The sequence below is a fragment of the Balearica regulorum genome, chromosome 24 (assembly GCF_011004875.1).
Source record: "Balearica regulorum gibbericeps isolate bBalReg1 chromosome 24, bBalReg1.pri, whole genome shotgun sequence".
NCBI classification, from domain to species: Eukaryota; Metazoa; Chordata; class Aves; order Gruiformes; family Gruidae; genus Balearica; species Balearica regulorum.
In genome coordinates this window covers 6,318,980-6,341,796 of record NC_046207.1, presented here as the reverse complement: position 1 = coordinate 6,341,796, position 22,817 = coordinate 6,318,980, and the positions used below count along the sequence as shown (strand labels likewise).

The 22,817-nt window shown below is 54.4% G+C and overlaps 2 protein-coding genes across 4 annotated transcripts; one reads left to right on the top strand and one right to left on the bottom strand.

Moving 5' to 3' along the window:
* The first annotated feature begins 5,720 nt into the window (after positions 1-5,720).
* Positions 5,721-16,549, top strand: PHOSPHO1 (phosphoethanolamine/phosphocholine phosphatase 1). Of its 3 annotated transcripts, XM_075775193.1 has the most exons (4): positions 8,743-8,960; positions 10,849-10,951; positions 13,452-13,556; positions 14,375-16,549. In XM_075775193.1, the coding sequence occupies exons 3-4, from the start codon at positions 13,512-13,514 to the stop codon at positions 15,134-15,136; spliced, it is 807 nt and encodes a 268-aa protein (XP_075631308.1). In that variant the 5' UTR covers positions 8,743-8,960; positions 10,849-10,951; positions 13,452-13,511; the 3' UTR covers positions 15,137-16,549. The 3 variants fall into 3 exon arrangements, with proteins under 3 accessions (XP_075631309.1, XP_075631308.1, XP_075631307.1); XM_075775194.1 differs by lacking the exons at positions 8,743-8,960; positions 10,849-10,951 and adding an exon at positions 5,721-5,745; XM_075775192.1 differs by lacking the exon at positions 10,849-10,951.
* ABI3 (ABI family member 3) lies at positions 16,460-22,365 on the bottom strand. Its single transcript, XM_075775189.1, has 8 exons — positions 21,587-22,365; positions 20,272-20,439; positions 19,267-19,443; positions 18,514-18,596; positions 18,280-18,375; positions 17,792-18,009; positions 17,539-17,652; positions 16,460-17,386 (listed from the first exon to the last, which is right to left on the bottom strand). Exons 1-8 carry the CDS (start codon positions 21,701-21,703, stop codon positions 17,226-17,228), a joined length of 1,134 nt encoding a protein of 377 aa, XP_075631304.1. The 5' UTR covers positions 21,704-22,365; the 3' UTR covers positions 16,460-17,225.
* Between the last annotated feature and the right edge of the window lie 452 nt (positions 22,366-22,817).

The window sequence follows — 22,817 nt, the reverse complement described above, 5'->3', positions numbered from 1 at the left end:
CTATTATGTACTACACTATGATTAAGATATGAGTGATTCTTAATGGAAAACGTGACTTTATTCTTGTATCTTATCTGCTTCTGAACTTTGAGCTCTGCTGTTTTTCAGGAGTGACTATAAAAGTTCTTCAGATCTCTGTCCTTACAGTCTGATTATGCTCTTTTTTTAATGGATGTATAATTTTTTATTAGGCATAGTATGTACTGCTGAGCAGAAAACTCACATAGAGTTCAAGCCTGGATGTGATCTTCTGCATCCTGCTTAGAAAAACAGAATGGAGGTATGTGTGCTTGTTAGAAACAATAGCCACACAGCTTTGAAGGATGATATTTTTATGTTAAAGACAGTGAATCTGGCACTATGTATTCTCCTGAGTAATTCTAGATAACCTTATCATGCATTACTTTTAACAATTTGGAATTGCCATTTGACTTTTCAGAAATTAACGTTAGTTACAACCTCATCAGATGGGAACTAATAAATACCATACCTCTCTAGACTGTATAGTAAATCTTGAAGTATTTCAAAAGTGGAAGAAAGGTACATCTAAAATTAATGACTACAAGTTTGTTTCAGTCTTTCACAGTTTAAATTTGAAAGCAGAAATGTCACTATGCATGTTTTGACAGGGGCATTAAGATTTAAACAGTCTTTCATAACACATCACTTGCCAGCTTCTATCAAATGATTTTGACTTGTACCATAATAGTTATCTTGTTTCTTGAAAACATTTTTGTACTATTTCACCATTTCATTTATTTTGCAGAATGCTCTTTCCTATCAATTCACAGAGTTCTCTTCAAAGGGTACGGGGCGGGGGGAGAAGGAACACTTATATTCCCAGAGCTCGTGTGCACGTGAATGAAACTTGGTAATTTTTTGTGGAGATTTAAGGATGTTTCAAACTAGAATTAAACTCAAATTAGTAACTTTCACCATTTTAGCAGACAGAAGGCAGCTTTGAAAGTAATTCAGCACTAGTAAGTGGTATTGTCTTGCTGGTCTCGAAAGGTATAAATTCTTATATTTTGATCTTAGCACATTGATTGTGCTAAAAATAAATTGCATAATATATTGTAAATATATTGGAGACATGGCAGAAGAACTAAAATCCACCCTTAAGGAGAGAGAAGTTCAAAAGAAAGGCAAGCATTTGCATTTCCTATAGACACTAGAAAAACAGTCTACCTTTGGGTTCACAGATGTCCTTAATAAAGATTTTTATCCTGGCAGCAACAAGATAATTGTGCAGGTTTTAAGCCTCTAATATAATTCTGAATAAGAAATGAGAATTACATTAGTTTTATTACTCCTTTCCGACCCACCAGGATAATTTCTGCCTGAGTTGACCCGTTCGAATTTATTCTGATGTCTAAGAAAAGTTTGTTGTAGATTGCAGAGGGCACCCTCCGCTCTCAGAAGTAATCAGTGCTTTTTTTGGACAATGCCGCATTCTTCTGCCTCACTAGCTGTGCCTTTTTAAATGAGGATAAAGATTTGAGAGGGATTTAGTGGTTTGGGGTTTTTCTTATTCTCCATGTTTAAAATTGGCCTTTCCCTGGATTGTTTTTTGAAATCAGTTCTCCTGCTCTCTTGATCTGTTGCTGCTTTTACAGATTGGAATTAGCAAATATCTTCTGATGAAATTTCTTTGAATATCGGGAATAGCTGCCTTTGTACTGAGTCGTGGCCTACATATATGTACAGAGTGGATATATTTTGCAATGTAGGCCATGTCTTTGTGTACTGAGAACTTATGTACACAAGCACTGTAGTCAAAGGAGGCTCCCTGAGAACAGCAGTTGGTCTAGATGTTTGCAGTCTGTCCTCTTAAGTCATCATATTGCTAAATATTTTTCACCCATGTCTTACCGATCCCTCTAATTTAGCTTGAAAATGGGTTTGTGTCATATGTGCTTGAATTTATAATTGTGCAGCTGTTTCTCATGGTCTAAGGCTCTTCACCAGGTACTGCAGCATAAGAGCCTTATAATGCACAGTTTAGACAAATTTGAAACTGAGAAATTATATAAAATTTTCCACCAAAAAGGAAATGCAACTTTTGTTCCTTCTGTGTTTGAATTCCCTTTCCTGAAAAACCTGCCGAACTCCTGGGCAGAGTGCGGAAGCAGACAAAAAGTCCCTTGTTGAAGTGATCTATTAATTATTATCTTTCACTTGGAGAACCCTGAACAGGGGGTCATTACTGTTTATTTTAATCAACCTATACAACAGTAGCATAGTTCCCTTAGATATTTTTAATCTTGTTTCTGCACAAAGGTGAAATTTGTAATAACACTGATGCTGATCAGTTGAGGATGTTTTTCCAAGAAACTACAGGTCTTAACTTTTCCTGAACTAGGTGTCTGATTTCCTAAAGGCTCATTGAAGCTCTTTAAGCTGAACTGACCAGTTCCCGAGTCTTGGCTTAATGGTTGGTAGGGAAATATCCCTAACTCTTTCAGGGACAGTAGGATTGATTAATTTTTCTGATACGCCGCTGAACCAACACACTTTCCTAGGATAAGAAGAGGCATTGAGGGCAAAAATGAAAATCTAATGAGCGGTTTAGAGATATGCACGCGCATAGTCTGTTCAGAGTTAATGCTGTTAAAATGATTACCCCTGAAGAGAAGCCAGTTATTGATCCTGCTGGACAGGTATACCAAGTTCATTTGAGTATAGGAATAAATCATGGTATGTCATGGAGTAATACAGAAGGCCGCTGCTTTCTGGGGATGTTTTCGTTCATGTATCGCTTACAGACAGAAGAAACAGATTTGATGGGAATTCTTGTCTGTAGGAAAGCAGGAGGATCTTCAGTGAGCTGCAACAGAATTACATTTTCTTCCTGGTTTAGGGTGGAAGGTATAGGAATGAAACTGTCCTAAGAGCAAAGATTTTGTGTCTCCTTGCTGTTTACCATGGTCCAGCTGGAAAAAATGGCTGGCAGGAAGTGCTCAGAAAGCCACTTGGACATTTCCAGACAAATGCAGGCTCTCTCGGGGTTTTTTCTCCTAACACAACTGCAGTTTGAAAAACAAACTTAATTTCTTAAAATAAAAGTTTTAAGGAGTGCTGCATCACTCCGGCTGACTCACTGCTAATGCTGAGGCTACTCGGATTTGGTGATGTTGCACCTTTCATTCTTCAACCTGCAATTTCAAAATCAGCTGTGGAAAGATTTTGGAGATTTGGAGTGTGCGTGGTTTGGGGGGGGGTGTTTGGTTTTTTAATGCAGCAATATAACTAATCAGTAAAATTTCTTGAGTAGCATGGGAAGGTTACGAAAATGAGTTGTTGCTCCATTAAAAAGTCATAACTTAGCATGTTTCTTAGCATAGTAATGATTTTTCCCTACGTGAAAAGTTGCATAACATATTAAAAGAAAGGGAAGGATGGGAGTGTAGGGAGCTAAAATTCTCAGACTTGCCACTGTCTCCTGAACCCCTGCTGGAGTAAATGCATTTAGATTTCTAATGAGAGCTGATACTAGCAAGAAGTAAAAGGAGTCACCAAAGTGAAGTCAGGAGAACGCTGCAGTGTAGACCTCAAGTAGCCAAACTGCTGAGACCCCCCCTGCCACCAGTGTCACTGACCCGAAAAAAGCCGCAAGGACCTGTAATGGTTGCTTCTACCAGACTTCCTTCCTATTTGACCTGAACATAAGCAAGTGTGTTATGGCTAAGCGCTGTTTCTGTTTACAGTCTTAATTTTGCAATTTCATCTTCCGATTGCCTCAACTCTGTTTTGCCTGCAGCCTGAGAATAATAATCAAGGGGCAACTGATAGTGGAACGTAACTTTGTCCTTCTCAGTCCTTCACGTGTGCTGCTACCATGTGCTGCACGTTCGAGGGGGATATGTGAGTTAAAAAATATGGGATGTTGTGTTCATGTCTGTGAGTTGTGACCTGCAAAATAATTCTGCAACCATGCATTGGCACGCCTGAGAGCTTGCAAAATTAAAGACTGAGACAGCATATTACAAAATAGTTTCCAGTTTTGCTTTTCAAACAGGAATCCAACCTTCCTTCTTCCCTGAGTAACTTGATGCAGGGCAATGAATTGAAGTGTTGTTTGCACACTTTCACTATAAAATATTGGCATGCTTTCATCTCCATGCTTAAAGCTCTCAGCCTCCCTCGTGCACCCTATGAGAATTACTTAATACCTTTTACCAGGAAGACAACTTTCTCGATAAGCTTTGATAAAACTAGGATGTTTATTAGAAAAGAACTGTTGTAAAAGAGAACTTACTATTTAAGGGTTTCCAGTGGTGGTTACTTGTGTGTCTACTTGAGCAGCCCATGTGATTAAATTTAGAGTATTACTGTCAGATGAGTAAATATCCCTGTTCTGCAGATGTGGAACTGAGAGATTGGCCTGACATTACGTGTCTGAGTGATGGCTGGGGTCAGAGCTCTGTGTTGTTTCTGATCGAGACTACTGCCCTAACCATGGGATCACCATTTCCCTTTTCAGTTGTTTTTAGATTTTTCTACATAATTTCCTCTTTAAGGTTGTTTTTTTTCCAGGCAGTGGATAGCGCATATTATAATAAAGGAGATGAGAATCAGTCACCTCTTACTTTGTGGTTATATTGAAGCTACGACATGCAGGCAAAAAGCATGAATGCAAAAAATAGCAACTGGGAAATCTTGCTCATCTCACGATGTGTTTCTGATCGCTTGAGCAGGGAACAGAATGTAGCCAGTGTTTCAAGTGGAGATGTCTCAGAATAATGATACATAAAATTAGTTCAGACTGAAGAATGATTCCTTCCCAGACAGCCCAAGCATGAAGGTATTGCCTTTCTGTTAAGCCTTAGGTATCATTAATAGTCCAAAGGTCTTATGATGCTTAAAATTAATGCCTGTGTCCTGTTCAAACTGATTTGGTAACTCCACTCCGATTCTTGTGTAACCCCTGTGATTTCAGCAGGTATCCTGCACCTCCCTTTCACAGAACAGTTTCTGGAGGGTGCTAAAAGCAAATGCATCGTATGTCAACAGAGGGGTTGAATTTGTATTAGCTGCACAATGACCTAGTTCCCAGGGGCTCGGAGGAGGACCAGTGCATTGAGAAATGAGAGCGTCAAGGAAGCATGTTATTTAACTGCCCATCCTAGTTGCAAGTTTGTAATGGAAAATGATTCATCAGCCATCACCAAGGAAACCAGGGAGTGTGTCAGAATATACTACCTTATCTAGAGTTAAAGTTTGTGCCCCTTTCTCTTAGAAATCATGTATTTAGTAATTTAGGAATGTTAATTCATGGGAAAATTCCTACTTGGCCTGAAATGTTGTCTCATGTTCTGTGAAAATGTAAGCTTGTTTTACTACCAGAAAACAACTGGATTGTATTATACAGTGTCTCATGGATTTTAATTTGCTCATTTTAGGCATATATTTTCATTGACTACAGTAATCCCTCCACTCTGCATACTGTTTAAAAAAAAAAAATTACAGAAATAACTTTAGATTGTCACAGATAAATTCAGTGGTTTAAATTGATTTAAGCTAATGTAAGTTGTGATACATTATGTTGCTGTCATAGCTCTTGGCTTTTCCCATCCCACAGAGAAATTTAATTTATTTAATCTGTGTCCTTTCTGTTGAGGAGACAGATCTGCAGGAGGAGCAGTTTGTGGAGGATTAGCCAGGAGATGGCAGTGGAGCGGATCGCTGCCTGCTTCTGAAGAAGCAAGCGAAGTGGATGAAGGAAGGCAGCTCGCTCCTCTGACGGTATCAATGTTGGAATCTGTGCGTGAAGTAACCTACTGAATTAGAAAACATCTCCCATTTGCACCTTGTTTCTACTTAATGGCTAATGTCCTCTGATCCCTCAAATTTTCACATTGCTTAAGTTTATTTCCCTCATTAGAGCCGCTGAACACTGTAAGTCCATGTTTCAGTGACTCTTCATTGTGCCTCTCACCTGCAGAATTGTCCAAGCTCTTTTATGAACTGCACTGAGACAGAGTTCGGAGAGTTTTGTTCTCAAGGATTTGCTAAATACGCTCGGTAACTTGAGGCTGCAGTGAAAGATTTGTCACCTCTGTCAGTCTCTTTAGAAATCGTTGTGATGATTGGAGTCAGTTGTTATCTTGGATGACTGGCAAGGAGTAGGAGGATTTTTAGGCTTGGCTTATGATGGAGCAGATAGAGATTAAACTTATTTCCATGTGAAAGAGTAGGATTTCCAGCTGAAAGAGCGCCATGTGTTTTACAAAGTGGGCTGCAGTTACCGAGAGCATTGTCTTGCTCCGCTCACCAGTGTGGTGGTGTGAGCAGCCGATACTGCTGACCTGCAGTGTGCAGAGATAGTTGGCGTTATCTGTGCATCTCGCGTGCCACTTCAGCAGAAGCTTATCCTACCTGATAAAAGCCCACTCTTGTTGCCTGTGTTTCCTGATCTTTTATGTGTTAGATCAGAACCTATAAAATACTTTGACTCCTGATGGGTACCGCTCCTCTAGCAAGTCCTTGTTTCTTCCTTAGTGACTTTTAGCGTTAAATACAAAACTGAAGCCCGTGTCAACAGGAGGAACTTCGGGAGACCTCAGCTTGAACTGGTGTAGCCTGCAGTGAGCAAAGGTGGCCACTTTTCTTGGTCAAGTGGCCCGAGTGCTGAGGGGGACTCACAGAAATAGATGCATGGGAAGGTACCCCCCCATGGTGAAGTGAAATGAATGGAGTTTGCTGTCATCTTGCTTATTAGTTCTGGAGTTGTTTGTTTGGGTTTTTTTGTATTGACCACATAAATATTCAGCCAACGAAAAATTCATTGCTATAAAAGATATCCTGTGTGTTAGAGAATACTGTGTTGAGGAGATGGCAGGAGGTGAGTAGCTGTAATTGAAGTTTCCTTATCCGTGTGCCTTGAAGACTGAGCTAAAGGGATTTGTTCCTGTTGCGAGTAAAGGAAAGCTTCAGTTTTACTCTGAGCTTCCCCAAAACGTGTATTACAGACCGCTGGGCGCCAGCGTAGGGAGCTCTGACACAGGCGGCCAGATTGATTTTGTGGGGGCTACTGAACTAGTCTTAACCCAGCTGCTTTTGTGTGCTGCAGGATGGAAATAAAGCAACGGGGGGACAGGACAGACAGATGGCTGCGTGGACGTTGTGGGCTTTGGGTTGCTCGTGTGCTGATGCAGTCCACTTGTTGGGGAAAAAAAAACAGGAGGACAAACTTGGAGAGAAGTTGCCTCGGCGTATTTCTTGTAGCACAGGGATGTTACGCCCATTGTGGGGAATCCGTGTGTTCATAAGAGGGTTGCCTGTCTATTCAGGGGCTGCCAGGAGCCAGGTCAGCCCAATGCAGAAAGCGCTGTCCTCACTTGCTCTCAGGGGTTCTCAACAGTGGAAAATCACTGGGATACAGGATCACCCTTGCCAAACTCCTCCGTCTGTGATGTTTCTGGAATGATCTTTGCCCCACCGCCTTGCAGTGGGAAGGAAACAGAAGGCAGCGGAGAATTTGCCCTTTTGAGTTTCCCACTCGCCTTATACCCTCTGACAAATGGCTTGAACCGCGGTCTCCTAGCTTCACAACCCCAAAGGGGGGGAATGCAAAAGGAGAAGCAGCGAAACCCACGCTGTGCAGAGGAATCAGGGTGTGCTCTGCATCAAAAAGCCAGAATGCCTCAGACTAAATAGATGATAAAATATTTCCTTGATAACCGGGGTTGTTTCTCAGGAAAGGCCAGTGACCGCAGGCAGCTATCAGTATGTAAAGGTCGGTGTCCTTTAGCAGTCGGGAGCAAGGGCTGTTAGGAAAGGTCTCAGAATAGCAACAGTTGGCGGCAGAAATGCTCTGAGCTCCGCTCTTGGCTGCGGCTGGAACTGAATTTTGCAGAAACAGGGGAAACATTAGAGCTTTGGGGGCAACGGCTTGAGCACCAGGCAACGTGGCGTTCCCCGGAGCAGCCTGCGCAGGGGCAGCCGGCCCTTGTCCAGCCCGTGTGGGGAGCAGAAAACTGTGGCTTTTTCCAGACCTTTTAAATTTTGTTCATGTCCTTCCATTCTTAGGCATTTTTAATTAAAAAGCAAGACAAAACCCAACCTCTGGTGGGTCTCTTAACTATGTGTTTTTAAGGCCGTGCTGCTGCCTCCCCTCCCTGCCCACACCCTCTGCCTCCAGCCTTTGAACAAGCTGGCCTCTTTTCTTTTTTTTTTTTTTTTTTTTTCTTTTTTTATCACAGGCGACTCCAGCACAAATTAGACGTCCTGGAAAACCAAAGATACCACTTAACCCCCCCCCAGGAGCCTATTTTGGGGTGTGGGCACGCTGGCTGGGGCTGCCCTGGCTGGGCACCCTGCAATTCTGTGTCCCGGGGCTGAGCCCCTGCCTAAGATTAGCCTCGGCTCCCCCCCCCGCCCCGGGACCGGGGGGTGCCCGGTCGGGCTCCTTGCCCGGGGCTGAGGTTTGGGGAGCGTTCGGGCACGTTTGTGTTCGCTGCGCTCGCTCCTTGGGGCACACACACCCCCCCCCGAAATGGCTCAATTACAAAATTGCTAAATTGGCTATTTCTAGGAGGAGGTTTTGGTGCTTGTTGCCGATTTTGCAACTTTTCGGGCGCGGAGCGGGCTGCGCTAACGCGGTGTTACCGGGCGGGGGGGGGCACGGCGCCTTCAGCGGCTCCCCCCGCCCCGCGGCGGGGAGGGCGTGGCTCTGGCAGGGCCCGCCCCTTTGGTGCGTGCCGGCGCGGCTGCCATTGGCTGTGCGGGCGGTGACGTGCGGAGACTGCGGTTGTTCCGCGGAGCGGCCCCGCGGCTTCGTTTGCGTCGCTTTAAAGGGGCCGCGCTGGCGGCAGCCCCGGCAGCGGCGCCGGTCCCACCGTAACGCACCGCGCTCCCGAGCCGCCGGTGCCCGGCCCCATTCGCGGCCGAGACGCCGAGCTGCCTGCACACCTACCGGCACCGGGGCGAACGGGGCGCTCCCGGGAGGTTCCGACCCGGTAAGGAGGCTCCGGGGGCTGATCAGGCGTGAGTCTGCACCGGGGCGGCCGGTACCGAGAGGTGCCGAACCCGGCAGCAGGCTCTGAGGACCGGTGCACCGGGTGTCGGCACCGGGACAAGCCGATCTGATAGTGCTGGCGGCGGTACCGGGAGGTGCCCACCCGGTGGGGGTCTTCGCTGGCCGGTAGGACGCTGCGGGGACCGGCGCGGCTGGTGCCGGTGCCGGAGGGTCCCCACCCGGTGGGGGTCTTGGAGGACCGGTGCGGCTGGTGCCGGTACCGGGAGGTGCAGACCGGGCAGGAACCTTCAAGCACCGATCGTGCATGAGTCAGCCCCGTTGCAGCTGTCGCCGGTACCGGGGGGGACCCGAGGAGCGGCCGTGCGTGAGTCGGCACCGGTCCCGCTCCCCGGGCTGCGGGCTGAGGCGTGCCGGTACCGGAGCCGGAGCAGCAGCCGCTGTCGGTCCCGGCACCACCGACCGCAGGGAGCTGACACCGGGCCGGCACCGGTGCCCCGGAGGACGAGGGGCTGCGGGATGCGTGTGCTCAGCGGCGGGTCCGGCACCACGGGGCGGGGGGAGATCCGGGATCCGCTTTTGGACTCCCACAACCCAGCCGCCAATCCGGCACCCACCACCTGCCATCCGCAGCGTTTTGGGGCCAAACCCACCTGTTTCAGGGGTTTTTTTTGTTGAAGAGCAGAGAGCTCCGGCCGCAGCGGGAGCCCTTGGCTGCGGTAACGCCGTGGCTTCCTGGCAGGCGGCAGGAAAAATAAACACCATTAAATAAAAAAGGACCATCCCCATAACCTGAGGTGACCGGGCGGGGAGGGTGTTCCCGTTCCCCCCTCCCTGGGGGATTCAGGGTGACCAGGAGCCGTGGGGCGGAAGAAGGGGTGAGGTGGGACCTCGGTGGAGGGTCGGGGCTGGCTGAGACCCCCTCCGAGCTCTGCTGCCTGGTGATTTATCAATTTTCTCATTTGGTTCTGCTTCAGGAGGTGTGTAGCTGGCCGGGGATGGGAGCGGGTCGGGGTTTTATTCCAGGAGCAGTGAAATTGTCTCATGATCCCAATGACGTGTGTGATGGTGCCGATGTCTGTGCTGGAGAGGGAGGTTTTCCCCTCCTTTTGGGGCAGCAGGGCTCTGTCCTCTGATTTTTGCCCTTAATACCATCTGAAGGGGTGGGCAAATGTGTTTGCCAAAGATCGGTGGTTGGGTTTTGAGTTTTAAAAAAAATGTGTTGTACGCACCAGAAACATCAAATGGGTTTTTTTAAGGTTAAAAATGTTAACAATAAGCAAGGGCAGAGTATGCCAGGTGATTAAAACCAGCGCAGGGACTGCGCGTGCGGTTGGGAAATGCCCCCATGCCCCCTTGCTGGTGAGGCTCAGCAGTTCCCGGCTCCAAAATCAGGTGCTGATCCCCGTCCAGGCTCACTTGGATGCACCAGGGACTCATCTAGGGCCTGATCCTGCGGTGGAGGGCGGGTGCAGAGCGCGGTGCCGCTCCTCTCCGTGCAGCTCGTCCTGCGCTGAACCCGTGATGGGATGAAGCCCACGGCGGTGCAGAGGTTCCCTGGGACATGCAGCAAGAGCTGATCTGCGGAGATAACGAGGGCGTCGAGTCTTGCTGGGCTCCAGCCCTTCCTCCCTGGGCCTTTTCCGGGCAGAGGGATCCTGGGGATGGCTGGAGGGATTGCCAGAGGGGAAGAAAACGCGGAGATTTGGGGGATAAACTACCCTGGGAAATGATTCTTGTGGGAGCCCAGCAGCTCACCGCTATTATCAGGCATGTTTTGACCCTCATCCTGAATTCAGTTTGTTCAAGCCATTCTGTATGGCATGATTAATGAGCAAATACCTGTTTTTATTTTCTGTTTCAACATTCAGGCTTTGCATAATGTTAGGAAGCGCGGCTGCTTTTCTTTTATTTTGGAGGGAGTCCCTTTTTTGCAGAAGGTGGACGGACGCGCTCCCGGGAAGCAGGCACCGGGTGAGTCATCTCTGTGCAGAAATAGCTCTGCTGGGAGCGGTGACACGGTCCTGCAGGGATTTCACATCTCCCCACACTGCTGGCGGTGTGCCCACAGACTCCACCAGCTCCTGGTTGGATTTAACGGGGTAATTTAGGGCTGGGAGATCTGCTAAGTATTTTTTTCTCATCTCCGGTCCCCTCCTGCGCGGGGCAGAGCCAGGGTTTGAGGTGGCTGCTGCCAGACCCTACAGCTCAGCCTGCTTGTCTTAGGCTGGAGAGGATGAGCGCTGGATTATTAAGTCACTCTTAACAGTATCTCCCTTTTCTGTATCATAAGGAAAACAGCGCATGGGGGAAGGATATAATTTTCCCCAACAGCCCCCAGAGGCCAGCGGTGAGAAATCCCATCCCAGACCTTTATCCACTAAATAACGCTGGCTTAGATTTTAATTTCTCCTTTGCATAAAAGCAATGCACATTTTGATACAATTAATTGCAGTGTTGGGGATGGCTGAGAGCAGAAGGCAGCTCTTGCAGAAGCGTGGCAGGGATGCTCCGATCTCCTGCCGGTAGATGGGAGCAGCAATTGTCCCAACTGACTTCATGGATTATCATTTTCCTTAGAAATCCCACAGAAAAAGATCCAGTGGCCTCTGTCCTCCCCCGTGACCCACAAAGGGGAAGCTGCCGGCTGCGGGGGGGAGGCTCTGTGCGGCAGCGGTGGCAGTGCCACGGACACCGGGGCTGATTTTGTTTTCCAGCTCTTGGGAGTGGCTGGATTTAACCCCGCCGGGTCTGTTGGTGCCCACGGTGCTTCAGGGAGAGCAAAGCCAAGCCTGGGAGGTGGGGACAGGAGGGAAGAGCTCACAGGGAGCTCCGCTGAGGATAAATGAACGTCAGATCAGGGTGGTCGATGCTGCATCCAACCTTGTGCTGGTCAGCTCTTGAAGGAGGCAGAGCTAAAAATAAGCCAAAAGAGACCAAACTGGCTTCTTCCCAGCTTGTAGGTCTGTTTTTTTCTGTACATAACAAAACGTTAATTCAGGAGAGGTGGCTAGATGGAAGGTGGTTGGGGAACCTCAGCTGAAAAGCGCTAAAGGGATTCTAGATTGCCTTGAGGTTGCTGTTTGGGTCTGTGCTTGACCTCATCTGCCCAAAATCTGAGATGTGTGCTGTTAGCCTTTCCTGTTTTGCAAAATGCAAAACGTCTTGGGCCCAGAAGAGCTTTTTTGGGGCGGGTTACCTCCCCGTGTCCACATTGTCCCTTACAGCTACCCATAACGGTGGCCACGGGGATAACCAGCCGTGCCGGGGCTTGTCCCTGCGCCGCTGTGTTGGTACCACAACGTCTCCTTAAGGCTTAGACCCAAATTATTTTTCTCACCACTGGCAGGTCTTTAGAATACAATGATAAAATTTACAATTAATCTTTCATTTTTAACCTTTTTTTTTTCTGTTTCTCTTGGTTTGGACCTGAAAATCGCAGTGGCTGAAGCCACCCCCAGGCTGGCTGTAGCATTATTTGGCTTCAAGTGATGTCTGTAAATAAACATCATCTTTTGATGGATGCTTCTACAGAGAAATAACTAGTGTTTTGTTTGAAGGTTTCACAAAAAGTCGCTTTCACAAAATTTCAACCCGGGGTTTAATTTTGAATGCCCTCTTCCTTTTGCAGTGTGCCACCTTTGAGCTGCAGTTGTGGTTTATTATTTTAGCAGAGTCATGAATCGCGGTTGTGCCCAAAATAGTTTGATGCTGGGCTTCAAACCAGGCAAATCCCACACAAATCACCTTCAGCTGAAAGACTCTTCCTGTTGTCATGCTGATGACAAAAAAAAAATCATTGAAATCCTCCTAGCCCCAGCTAAGCTGAGCTACTGGTGCCCAGTTAAAATTTCCAGTGTCCCAGTATGTTATTCCTCCTGCTAACCATCTGCCTGAGTTTCCAGCCAGCTTTGGCTGCCAGGTTAGTTTTTTGAGGTTTCCCATCGTTCTGCTTTGATTGCTGGGGACCACAAGAGGTCGGCAAAATTCAGGAGATGTAACCTGGGTTCTGCCTTCACTCCGGGGCAGCAGACTGGCACATCCTCACCAGAGCTGCCTGGGCACTCTGTTTCATTCCAGGATAATTACTCCATTAAAAAAAAAAAAAAAAACCAACCCCAAACTAATTATGCTGGAAGAAAATCAGGGCAATTTTGGAACAGGGCATGTGGTGCCAGGGTTTATTGCCAAGCCATTCTGCTGGCTTGCTTTCACGTGCGGCAAAGCCCGGGCGCTCGGGGGAATTAAGAGGGATCAGAAGCATTAACCGGGCTCTGCCCGCTCACCCCGTTCTCCGGAGACTCCTTTAATTCCTCCGTTCCTGGTACGAAAGGTCCCAGGCTTGGGAGTTCGCTGCAGGACACTGAGCCTGGCCGCACCGTGACGGTTGGTGCCGTGCCCAAAGGTGGCACCGGGAAAACCCAAGCCATTAACCAAACTCCCCCTTCTCTGTGGTTTGCAGCCAGGAGAGCAGCCCGGCGAGCCCTAAGCACTGCCTTCAGCAACGCGTTGCCTGCAGAGTGATGGTCTTAAAATGAAAAGGTGCTGCGAGGGCATTGGGCTGCCATGCCTGTTTAAGGTCAGTGCCGTTCTCACCCGTCTTACCCTCCCTGAACGGGGCTGTCCCCTCTCTTCTCAGGAATCGGGTCCCCGTCCTGCAGAGCTCTGGCCGCAGGTGGGCACGGGAGCAGCCGGGAGGTGAGCGGGTGCTGCTGGGGCCGTTGTGGCTTTAGCTGAGGAGAGTGGGTGGGCACCAGGAGGCCGGGCTGGGGCTCACCGGTTTGCACCGTGTTGGCAAAGTGGGGGTACTTTAGGTTTAGAGCAGGGCAGGAGGCGGCTCCCAGTTATTCTGGGCTTCTTGGGAGCCTGCGGTGCCTGCAGAGTCCAACCCAAGGGGAAACTGCACCTGGGTGATGGAGCGAAAATCAACGGCAAACTGTTTTCCTCTGTCCTGGCAGCAAGAGGGGGTCTACAGGGACACAAACCCCTTCACAGAGGTGGGACAGGAGCAGGCTGGGGAGCTAACCCTCCCACAAGGACCCTCCTTTCACGAAACACCCCGAGGCGCGTGCTGTCCCCCTGTCCCTCGGGAGGACGTATGCGGCGGTTGCTTGGCACGGTGACCGCCTTGACTGCGGGAATGGGATTAGCGGTGACAAAACGATCTCTTTATAGGCAGGATAAATGCCTTAGGGCCGGGGCTGAGGTGTGTCAGCAGGGGATTAGCCCCCCCCCAAGCCCAGCGGGGCTAACAAGCTGCCTGGGCGTGAGGTAGCCAAGGAGCATCGCTCTGCGGGGCTGGCAGCCTCTTGCTGCTGTGGTTGCCACCATCGCTGTGCCAGGGCCGAAGCAAAGTGCCTCGAACTAACGGCTGGGCATTATCCTTCCACCTCACAGGGTGTTGGTATGGCCAGCCCCCGGCCTCCCAAATATCTCCTTGTCTTTGATTTCGACGAGACCATCATCAATGAGAACAGCGATGACTCCATCATCCGGGCAGCGCCAGGGCAGGTGCTTCCGGAGCACATCCGACAGACCTTCCGTGAGGGCTTCTACAACGAGTACATGCAGCGCGTCCTGGCGTACATGGGGGACCAGGGGGTCAAGATGGGGGACTTCAAGACAGTCTATGAGAACATCCCCCTGTCCCCTGGCATGCCGGACCTCTTCCAGTTCCTCTCCAAGAACCACGAGCTCTTTGAGATCATCCTCATTTCCGATGCCAACATGTTTGGCATCGAATGCAATCTGAGGGCAGCCGGTTTCTACTCCCTCTTCCGCAAGATCTTCAGCAACCCATCTGGCTTTGACAAGAAGGGGTACCTCACCTTGGGGCCCTACCATAGCCACAAGTGCCTTGATTGCCCGGCCAACATGTGCAAACGCAAAATCCTAACGGAGTACCTGGCTGAGAGAGCCCGGGAGGAGGTGGAGTTCGAGAGGGTCTTCTACGTGGGAGATGGTGCCAATGACTTCTGCCCTTCCATGACTTTGACTGCAGCTGATGTGGCTTTCCCACGGAAAGGCTACCCCATGCACCGGATGACCCAAGAGATGGAGAAGAAGCAGCCTGGAGCCTTCCAGGCCGCTGTCGTCCCCTGGGAGTCAGCTGCAGAAGTCGCCCGCTATCTCCAGGAGGTCCTCAAGAAGAAGTGTTGAGGATGGGCGCAGAAGAGACTTGCTTACTCTAAGCAGCTGGGAAGGGAGAAGCTTGGGGGCTGACATCCTGTACCCCACGCTCGTTGGCACTGCTCGCTCAGCCCCCCTCCTGGGTTGCTTTCCTGCCTTTCCTCTCGGCGCTCCTTTCTCCCTGGTGATTAAAGCACTTTCTCTAGGTCCCCCCTTCTCCTTCCTCTGCCGTGTTGAGACGAAGCCTTCTCTATGCAGCTCGGACATCTACTCCGGCATGGGTGTTTGCCAACACTAATGGTGATTTTTTTGGGGGGGTTTTTTTTTCTTTCCCTTTTGACTTCACAAGAGCAATTCCTAAAAGACCAGAAGCTGGCTCCCTGCACATGCTTCCTCCTGCCTTCATCCCCCTCGCCTGCCCGACCTCCGCCGGCCACGCCAGGAGCCGTGTGCTGTTGTTGCCTTGAACCTGATGCTCGAGGGCTCCTTGCCCCTTTTCCAGGCCACTGGAAGTTTAATCTGGGAATTTGGTGCTGCCCGGACTCCCCGGCTCACCTTCCGCACCCCGCCTGGGCAGGGCAGCTCTTGGCTCAGCTGCTGAGCCTTGCGATGGAGTTAATTGTCCCTGGAGCCATTATCTCTGAAAAAACATGACGTTAAGGACAGGAAACCTTTTGGAAAGGTGGTACTTTGGAAGAAACCTTTAGTGTCCATCCCTACCCCGCTTGCCCAGGGCACGGGCACAGCGAGCGCATCTCTCTGCAGGGAGGAGGACCTGCCCTTGCCTTCCACCCCCAGCCTCTGCTGCTGCTTCCAGGGCAAAGCAATCCCCACGTCCCTGGGGCGGACAGGTCCCTCCTCTCCCCCAGCCATCCCCAGTCGTGTCCTTGTGTTTGCTGGATCCTATCGCCTCCCCCTTACCCAGGGGATGATTTTCCCTCCTGACCTGGTCGAGAGGTGCCGAACCTCCCCACGGAGGTGTGGTGCTGTAGCACTTCTGGCATCGGGTCCCCGGAGGCCAAACACCCCCACCACCCAGTTGCCCCCTTGCCCCGCTGCAGTATTAATTACCCCGTTAATTGCACTCTGCAGGGGGGACCTACAGTATTCGCTGCTCTCTGGCGTTGGCTTCTCCTGGATTTATCCGCAGCCTTACCGGCCCCGGAGGGTGGCTCGTAACTCCTCCAAAGTGTAGAAACCCTGCCGGCAAACCTGAGCAGTAAGGAAATAACCAAAGCAGCCCGAGTTGTTCCTCCTCTGTTTCATTTCCCCCCTCTTTGTTCTTCCTCCTCCGGACCCTGTTCAACTGTGTGGAACTTAAAGCCATGGAATTAAAAAAAAAGTCATATATATGTATATAGATATATACCTATATATTGCAGATACACAAGTTGTTTGTATCCAGGACATAAACCTGGGTGTGAAACGGCGCTCTCAGATGCACGTACGTGTTGTTTCTCTTCCTTGGGCTGGTGAAGGGGGGGGTCGGCATCGGAGGAGGAGCAGCAGAGCGGGACCAGGCTCCAAGTGATGCTCTGCAGGTTGGGGCTGACCCTTCTGGGACCCCTTTGGTGCAGGATTGGGCTCTGGTTCATCCCCCTCTGCCTCTGACACTGCTGGGGACAGCCCCCAGGTTCCCTGGGGCGGCCGGGGCCGGGTGCTGCTCGTCGCCTTGTCCCTGCAGGCGTTCAGCTCCGTCTCCTGTACCTGCGCGTCGGTCCTGCGCTGCCCTCGCTCCTCCCGCGGGGCCGGGAGCATCGCCAGGATCGGGCCAACGTGTCGCCCGCTGCGTTTCCATCAGCTGGGAGAGCTGCGGTGTCCCGGTGCTAAACCTGCCCAGCACCAGCAGCAGCCAGCGCTGCTGTCGTTAAAAACAAGGAAAAGGCAGATGGGAGAGGGGCTGGGCAGGGGGGTGCTCTGGGTGCTGCCAGGGTGCAGCGGTGCCGGTAGCGGCACCCAGTCTGTCTGCCAACGCAAGGGCTGTGCTGTGCAAAACCCCAGCTGTGCAAAGCCAAAATTCAAAGGCGAAGCGCAGCCCTGTCTGAGCAGGAGCAGGATGCGGCCGAGCCAGGTGGGTGATCCGGGGCGGGGGACGCAGGGGGCTGCCCGCCCTCCGTGCTCAGAAGGGTTCCACGTAATTGCCGGGGAAGAAACCGGCTTCCTCGCCCATGACGCCCTCGCACCAGCCGTCCGAGTACCGCCGCGTGACGAAGAGGAGGGCGCCGGGCTGGAAGGAGAGCTCGTTGTCCTTCTGCTGCGTGTAGGGGTAAAGGGCCACCACTGTGAGAGGAGGGAGACAGGGACCGTGGAGCCGGGGACAGGCCACCGCCGGGAAGGGGGGACATGAGCAGACCAGAGCATCGCTCGCCATCCCAGCCCCGGCCAACACAGGGGCAGAGGGATCGGGGGGGGGATCTGGGGATCCACTGTACCTTTCTCCAGGTAGCCCTGCGGGGCCCAGGGGGGGTCCTCTGTGGCAGGTGGTGGCGGCGGGGCCATATCCTCAAAGTCAGGCAAAGCTGGCGGCGGCTCAAAGTCATCGGGGACTGCAAAACCCCCACAAAAATCAATGGGGATGAAGGGCTCCATGGGGAGCAGAGGCCAACGCAGCTCCCTACGTCCCCGGTACCCCCCATGTCCCTGGTACCCCCCACGACGAGCATCCCCGGCCCACCAAGCACTCACCTGGAGGCATGAGGTCCAGCGGGGGCACGGCCAGGTCCTCCGGCGGGGGTGGGGGTACAGCCAGGTCCCCTGGTGGGGGTGGGGGCATGGCCAGGTCCCCCGGCAGTGGCGGGGGCGGCAGGACGGCAGCTGCAGGTGATGGGGATGGTGCTGGCAGGGAGGGCGGCGGGGGCGGTGCGGGGATGCCTTCACCGGGGGCTGCCGGGGCTCCGGTGGAGCTGGGGGTGGAGGAGCAGCGGTGTCGGGGTGGGGGGCCAGGCTCTGGGGCTGGCTCTGCCCCCACTCTTTGAATACAGACACTTGCCCGATGGCAGGACAGGGTGCCACTCGCTGTGGTCACCGTGGCCAGGAGATCCAGCAAAACTCCCACTCCCAAATCCCATATTTTTCATCAAAACCCCTTTGCAGCAGAACCCCCACTGTGCAGCGGGGTGACGGTGGCTGCCCCGGCCCCCCCCCCCCCCCCGCCCCCCAGGCAGCGCCGGTACCTGCTGGATATCAGCGAGGAGGTGGAGGAGGCCGCGGAGAGCTTGCCCTCGGGAACCACGGGCGGCTGGACGGGCTCGGGGACGCGGGTGCTTCTCCTGCGGGCAGAGCGGCCGCTGACGCCCCAGCACGGGGATGGGGATGGGACCCCAACGGCAGCAGCACCGGTGACCCCGCAGTGCAAAGGCAAAGCCCCCGATGCTGCACCCACACCACACCCCCCTCCGCAGCCTCACCCCAGGGTGCCTGCAGCCTGCGCCGTCGACTTGGTCCCCTTCCGAGCCAGGGTGCCCGTGCGGGACAGCTGGGTGCTGTGGTCCTGCGGGCACAGGGAGACACGGAGACACGATGGGTGAGGGCAGCCCAGCTGACCCACAAACTCATTGCACCCCTGAGGGCTGTGACTCCCCCCCCCCGCGGGAAGCAGCACCCCGAGGTCTCTGCTGGGCCCCCCCCTCGATGGGAGCAGCTGAGCGGAAAGAGCCGCCGGCGCTGAGATGCGGAGGCGGCCGAGAGGCACCCGCCACCGTGGGAATCGCAGCCCCAGCGCCGCCACTTCCCCTCCGGCCCCGCGGCGGCTTCGCTGGGGGCTGGTGCCTGCGAGGCTGCCGAACCCCCTCCCTCCCCCCGTGGGCGCCTTCCTGCGCGGGTGGTTTTGGTGCTGGGAAAGGCGCCGAGGGGGTGAGAACGTTGTGGCTCATCACCGGCCCCAGCGGCGCTGCGGCCTTTGCTGAGCGTTGTGTGCCTCAGTTTCCCTTTGCTGTATTGGGCCACGTGTGTGTGTGTGTGTCCCCAGCCTGGGACCACGGAGCCCCAGCAGGATGAGTCCCGGTGTGGGCTGCAGGGCACGGACAGACCCTGCTTCTCCATCGAGGAGGGGCTCAAGCCCACCTGCGCACCCAGCAGTGCAACGCTGGGGACATCGGGACTGAGCAAGCCCACCCAAACCCCCTCGCCCCTGTGGGACACCCCCCTCGCCCGGGGCTGACCTTTATGCCATGGCCGATGTCATCCAGGACGCTGAAGTTGAGGGGTTTCCTGTAGTAGGGCTCCAGGCAGGGCGGGCTGGCAGGGGACACGATCTTCTGGTGGGACGGGAACCTCTTGCTGACGGTCAACACGCCGATCTCCCGGCGAGACACCTTCTCCTTGTGCATGTCAACCCTCTGCGGAGATGACATTGTCCCCACCAGCCCAGCCCAGGTTCTCCCCATCTCCTGCTGCCCCCTCCAAGTCCCACCACCCTTCCCAGCCCCGTCTCCCTCCCTGTAAGGGAAGGGGGGGTGTGTCACAGGGGAGGATCGGGATTGAGCCTGAGGCCCCCGGCCCGGCTGAAGGCACAGGGCAGGTCCTGCTCCGCTCCATCGCAGCAGGGCGAGTGATGCCCTTGATGCCACCACAGCGGATCTGGCCCTTCCTAAAGCAGGGAGCGGGGGGACGGGGCAGGGGGAGCCTCGGCCACCCATGAGCTGTTTTCCTGCTGCTTCCAGCGCGAGCACGGGGTCCCGTCTCCTCCCATGGCTGGAAAGGCTCCAGGCGGCTTCCGAGTACCAGGAAGAGGGCGGGTGGCCACAGGACTCTGCACCGGTGTCCCTGAGCTCTGGGAGGACGAGGCCAGGCCCCAGCAAGGGGAGAGCGTTGCTGCCAAGCCAACACTCCGAGCCCCATCACTCCGCTTCGGCCCCTCTGCGGTTTCCCGGGCAGTTCCTGTGGTCCCCTTCACTGGGATTTGCAAGTGCCCAGACTGGGAGAACATCCCGGAGACCGGTGTCCCAGTCCCAGGTGGACTTGTCCCCCCATGACACACTGGGTGACCCCCACCACCACCGAAGGAGATGATGCTCTTGTATTTCCACTGCAAGGTGATGCTCTGGGGGGGAGCTCTTGAAGGAAGGAGGGTGTTCTGTCCCTTCGAGGTGCCCAAACCCCCTTTCCCAGAGCCCACCCCCCTTCCCAGGACCCAAACCCCAGCACCGGTCAGGGGACGGTCCCACCTGGGCCACGCAGTCGACGTCAGCCTCCACCTTCCGCAGCTCGGCCGCCTGCAGGTCCAGCAGCCGGAGGAAAGCGGTGGCCAGACTGCTGACCTGGTACGTCACGCTGGCCAGGGACTGTGTGCTCAGCGCCATCGTCTCCTCCAGCGCCTTCCGCTTGTCGCTCGCCTGGAGGGGGAAACCCAGCCGGTGGGACGAGCCCACCCCCTGCGGCCACCGCTGTGCTCTGTCCTCACGCTGGAGTCACACGGTAGCAAAGATGCTTCCTTCTGCTTTCCAAATGCATCAAACTTCCTCCGGCTGCACCGGCGGGACACACGGACGCCCGTCAGGCTGCGGTGTTCGGCTTTTCCGGCACGGGGGATTCACCGGGATGCCTCCCCGGGATGCTGCAGTCTCAGGAGGTGCCAGAGTGGAGTGCCCAGCTCAGCCTCCCGCCACCCTGGGGACAGCCGGCCGTGCCGCCAGCCAGCTGCACGTGGGGACAGGCAGCCACGCGTGGGGACAGGCAGCCACGCATGGGGACAGGCAGCCACGCGTGGGGACAGGCAGCCACGCGTGGGGACAGGCAGCCACGCGTGGGGACAGGCAGCCAGCCGTGCCGCCAGCCGTGCCGGGGACGGCATCTCAGTTCTCTGAACAGTTCAGCACGTTTCCCCTCCAGCTCCGCTCCGGCGGCTTGGCCACCGCCAGCCCCTCGGGAGCAGCATCGGAGTCTGGCTCCAGGCAAGACATCCCCCCCAGCACACAGGGCCTGAACAAGCCTTTTCCCTCCTATTTCATCCCCAAAGCTCCTGCCCCCCATTCCCCTCGGGGAACCAGGCAGGGAGGAGGAGGAGGAGGGAAGCTGACAGCAGCAGAGCTTCACGCTTGCCGTGTGTGTGCAGGCAGCCAGCTCGCCTCTGCCCTGCCAGGAGCCCCCTCGGGAGCCCTGGGGACAGCCCGGCACAGCCCAGGCGGGGCTGGTGTCCCTGGTCCCTTCCCGGAGCTTCTCCAGAGGCACCAAACTCCCGGAGGACTTTCCCTTCATCCCAAACCTCACCCTGAGAGCTGAGCAAAAAAGCTGCTGTGGAGCAAGAGGGGAAACTGAGGCACGAGGGGAAAAAAAACCAAAACCAAAACCAAACAGCGGCATGCGATGCTCGGTGGGAAGCTCACAGGGATGCTCAGGCTCCCGTCTCCAAGGGCAGAGCCTTCGCCGTCACCCACCAGCCGCCCCTCGGGGACCAGGGCTCCCGGCTCTCTCCAGCATCGTGCCCAGCCCCAAAGCCACAGCTCGTCCCGCGACGTCCCCAGCCGTCCCCGTCCCCCTCACCTGCAGGTAGTTGCTCTCGCAGTAGTCGGCGACCCTGTGGAGGTTGCAGTGGTTGTCACGCAGGACCTGCCGGCCCGCCGGGATGTCGCGCTGCTGCAGCTGCTCCAGCTCCGACATGGTGCCGGGCTGGGCTCCCACTTCCTCCCCGGCCGCCTCAGCGCCGGGTTTTGAAGCTCGCGGCGGTGCTGACGCAGGGCCCGTGGGCGCCGCGGTGTCCCCGTCCCCTCGAGGGACGCCCCACAGGCGTGGAGCCCGCCCCGGCCACTTTCACGTCGTGGCCCTCGGGAGAGCCGGGGGCAGCGAGGAAAGGTGGGGGGCCAGCGGGGAGGAAGCCGGCGTGGCCCCAGCCCCACGAGGGACGTGTTGGGGGGCCAGGCTGGTGGTCGCCCCACTGGGGCAGGGGATGAGAGCGGCCGCTGCGGGGAAGGATGTGAGTCACGGAGGAACCGGCGGTGCAGGGTTAGCGACTGAAAAAGATCCCGACCCCCACCTCTGCCTCCCACACCCACCCTCCACGAGCCGCTGCCGCCCTCCCAGCGTGCGTGGGGCTGAGCCTGGCTTGGCGGCTCCAGGGAGGGCGATTCCCTTCCCTTCGCCTTTAGCAGCCAGGCAAGGGCAGCGCGTTGACTGCCAGGTCCTCCTCCCTGGAAACACCCCGCGCGCCCCACATGGCATCGCCCTGGACCTCGCTCAGCTCAGGGCGCAGCGGGATGTGACAAGTGTCCCCGTGGAGGCACCCATCCTCCCCTCGCCCAGGACAGCGTGTGCTTCTCCGCGCTTTGCTGACAACGTTTCACATCCCCACGGGTGAGGCTGCGTGGAGGGCAGGAAATTCCCACTTCCCCGGTGCTTGGAAATCCCCCTCCACCCTCTCCTCCTCCTCCTCCTCCAGCTCTGCCCTCAGCCCCAGCAACTTTGCGCCGGCCGGACAGGAGCAGAACCCACGTTAGGGCTTGGCCCTTCCTGAGCCCGCGGCCCCACCAGCACAAGGACGAGGGAAATGATGAGTTTCCTCCAGCACCGGCCCAGCTCCTCCACCCTGAAGGACCCAGAGCTGCTCCCGGCCCCGAGGAGGCTGCGCCAGCCCCAGGGATCCCCTCGGCCCAGCTCCCCCCTCTCCGTCCCCTCCTAAACTCGGTGAAAGCTGCTCTGATCTCGAGGTTCAGCCAGGGCAGGACCCGGACACCCCCCAGGCTCAGACACCCATGGCAGGGGCTCAAGCGCTTCCCAG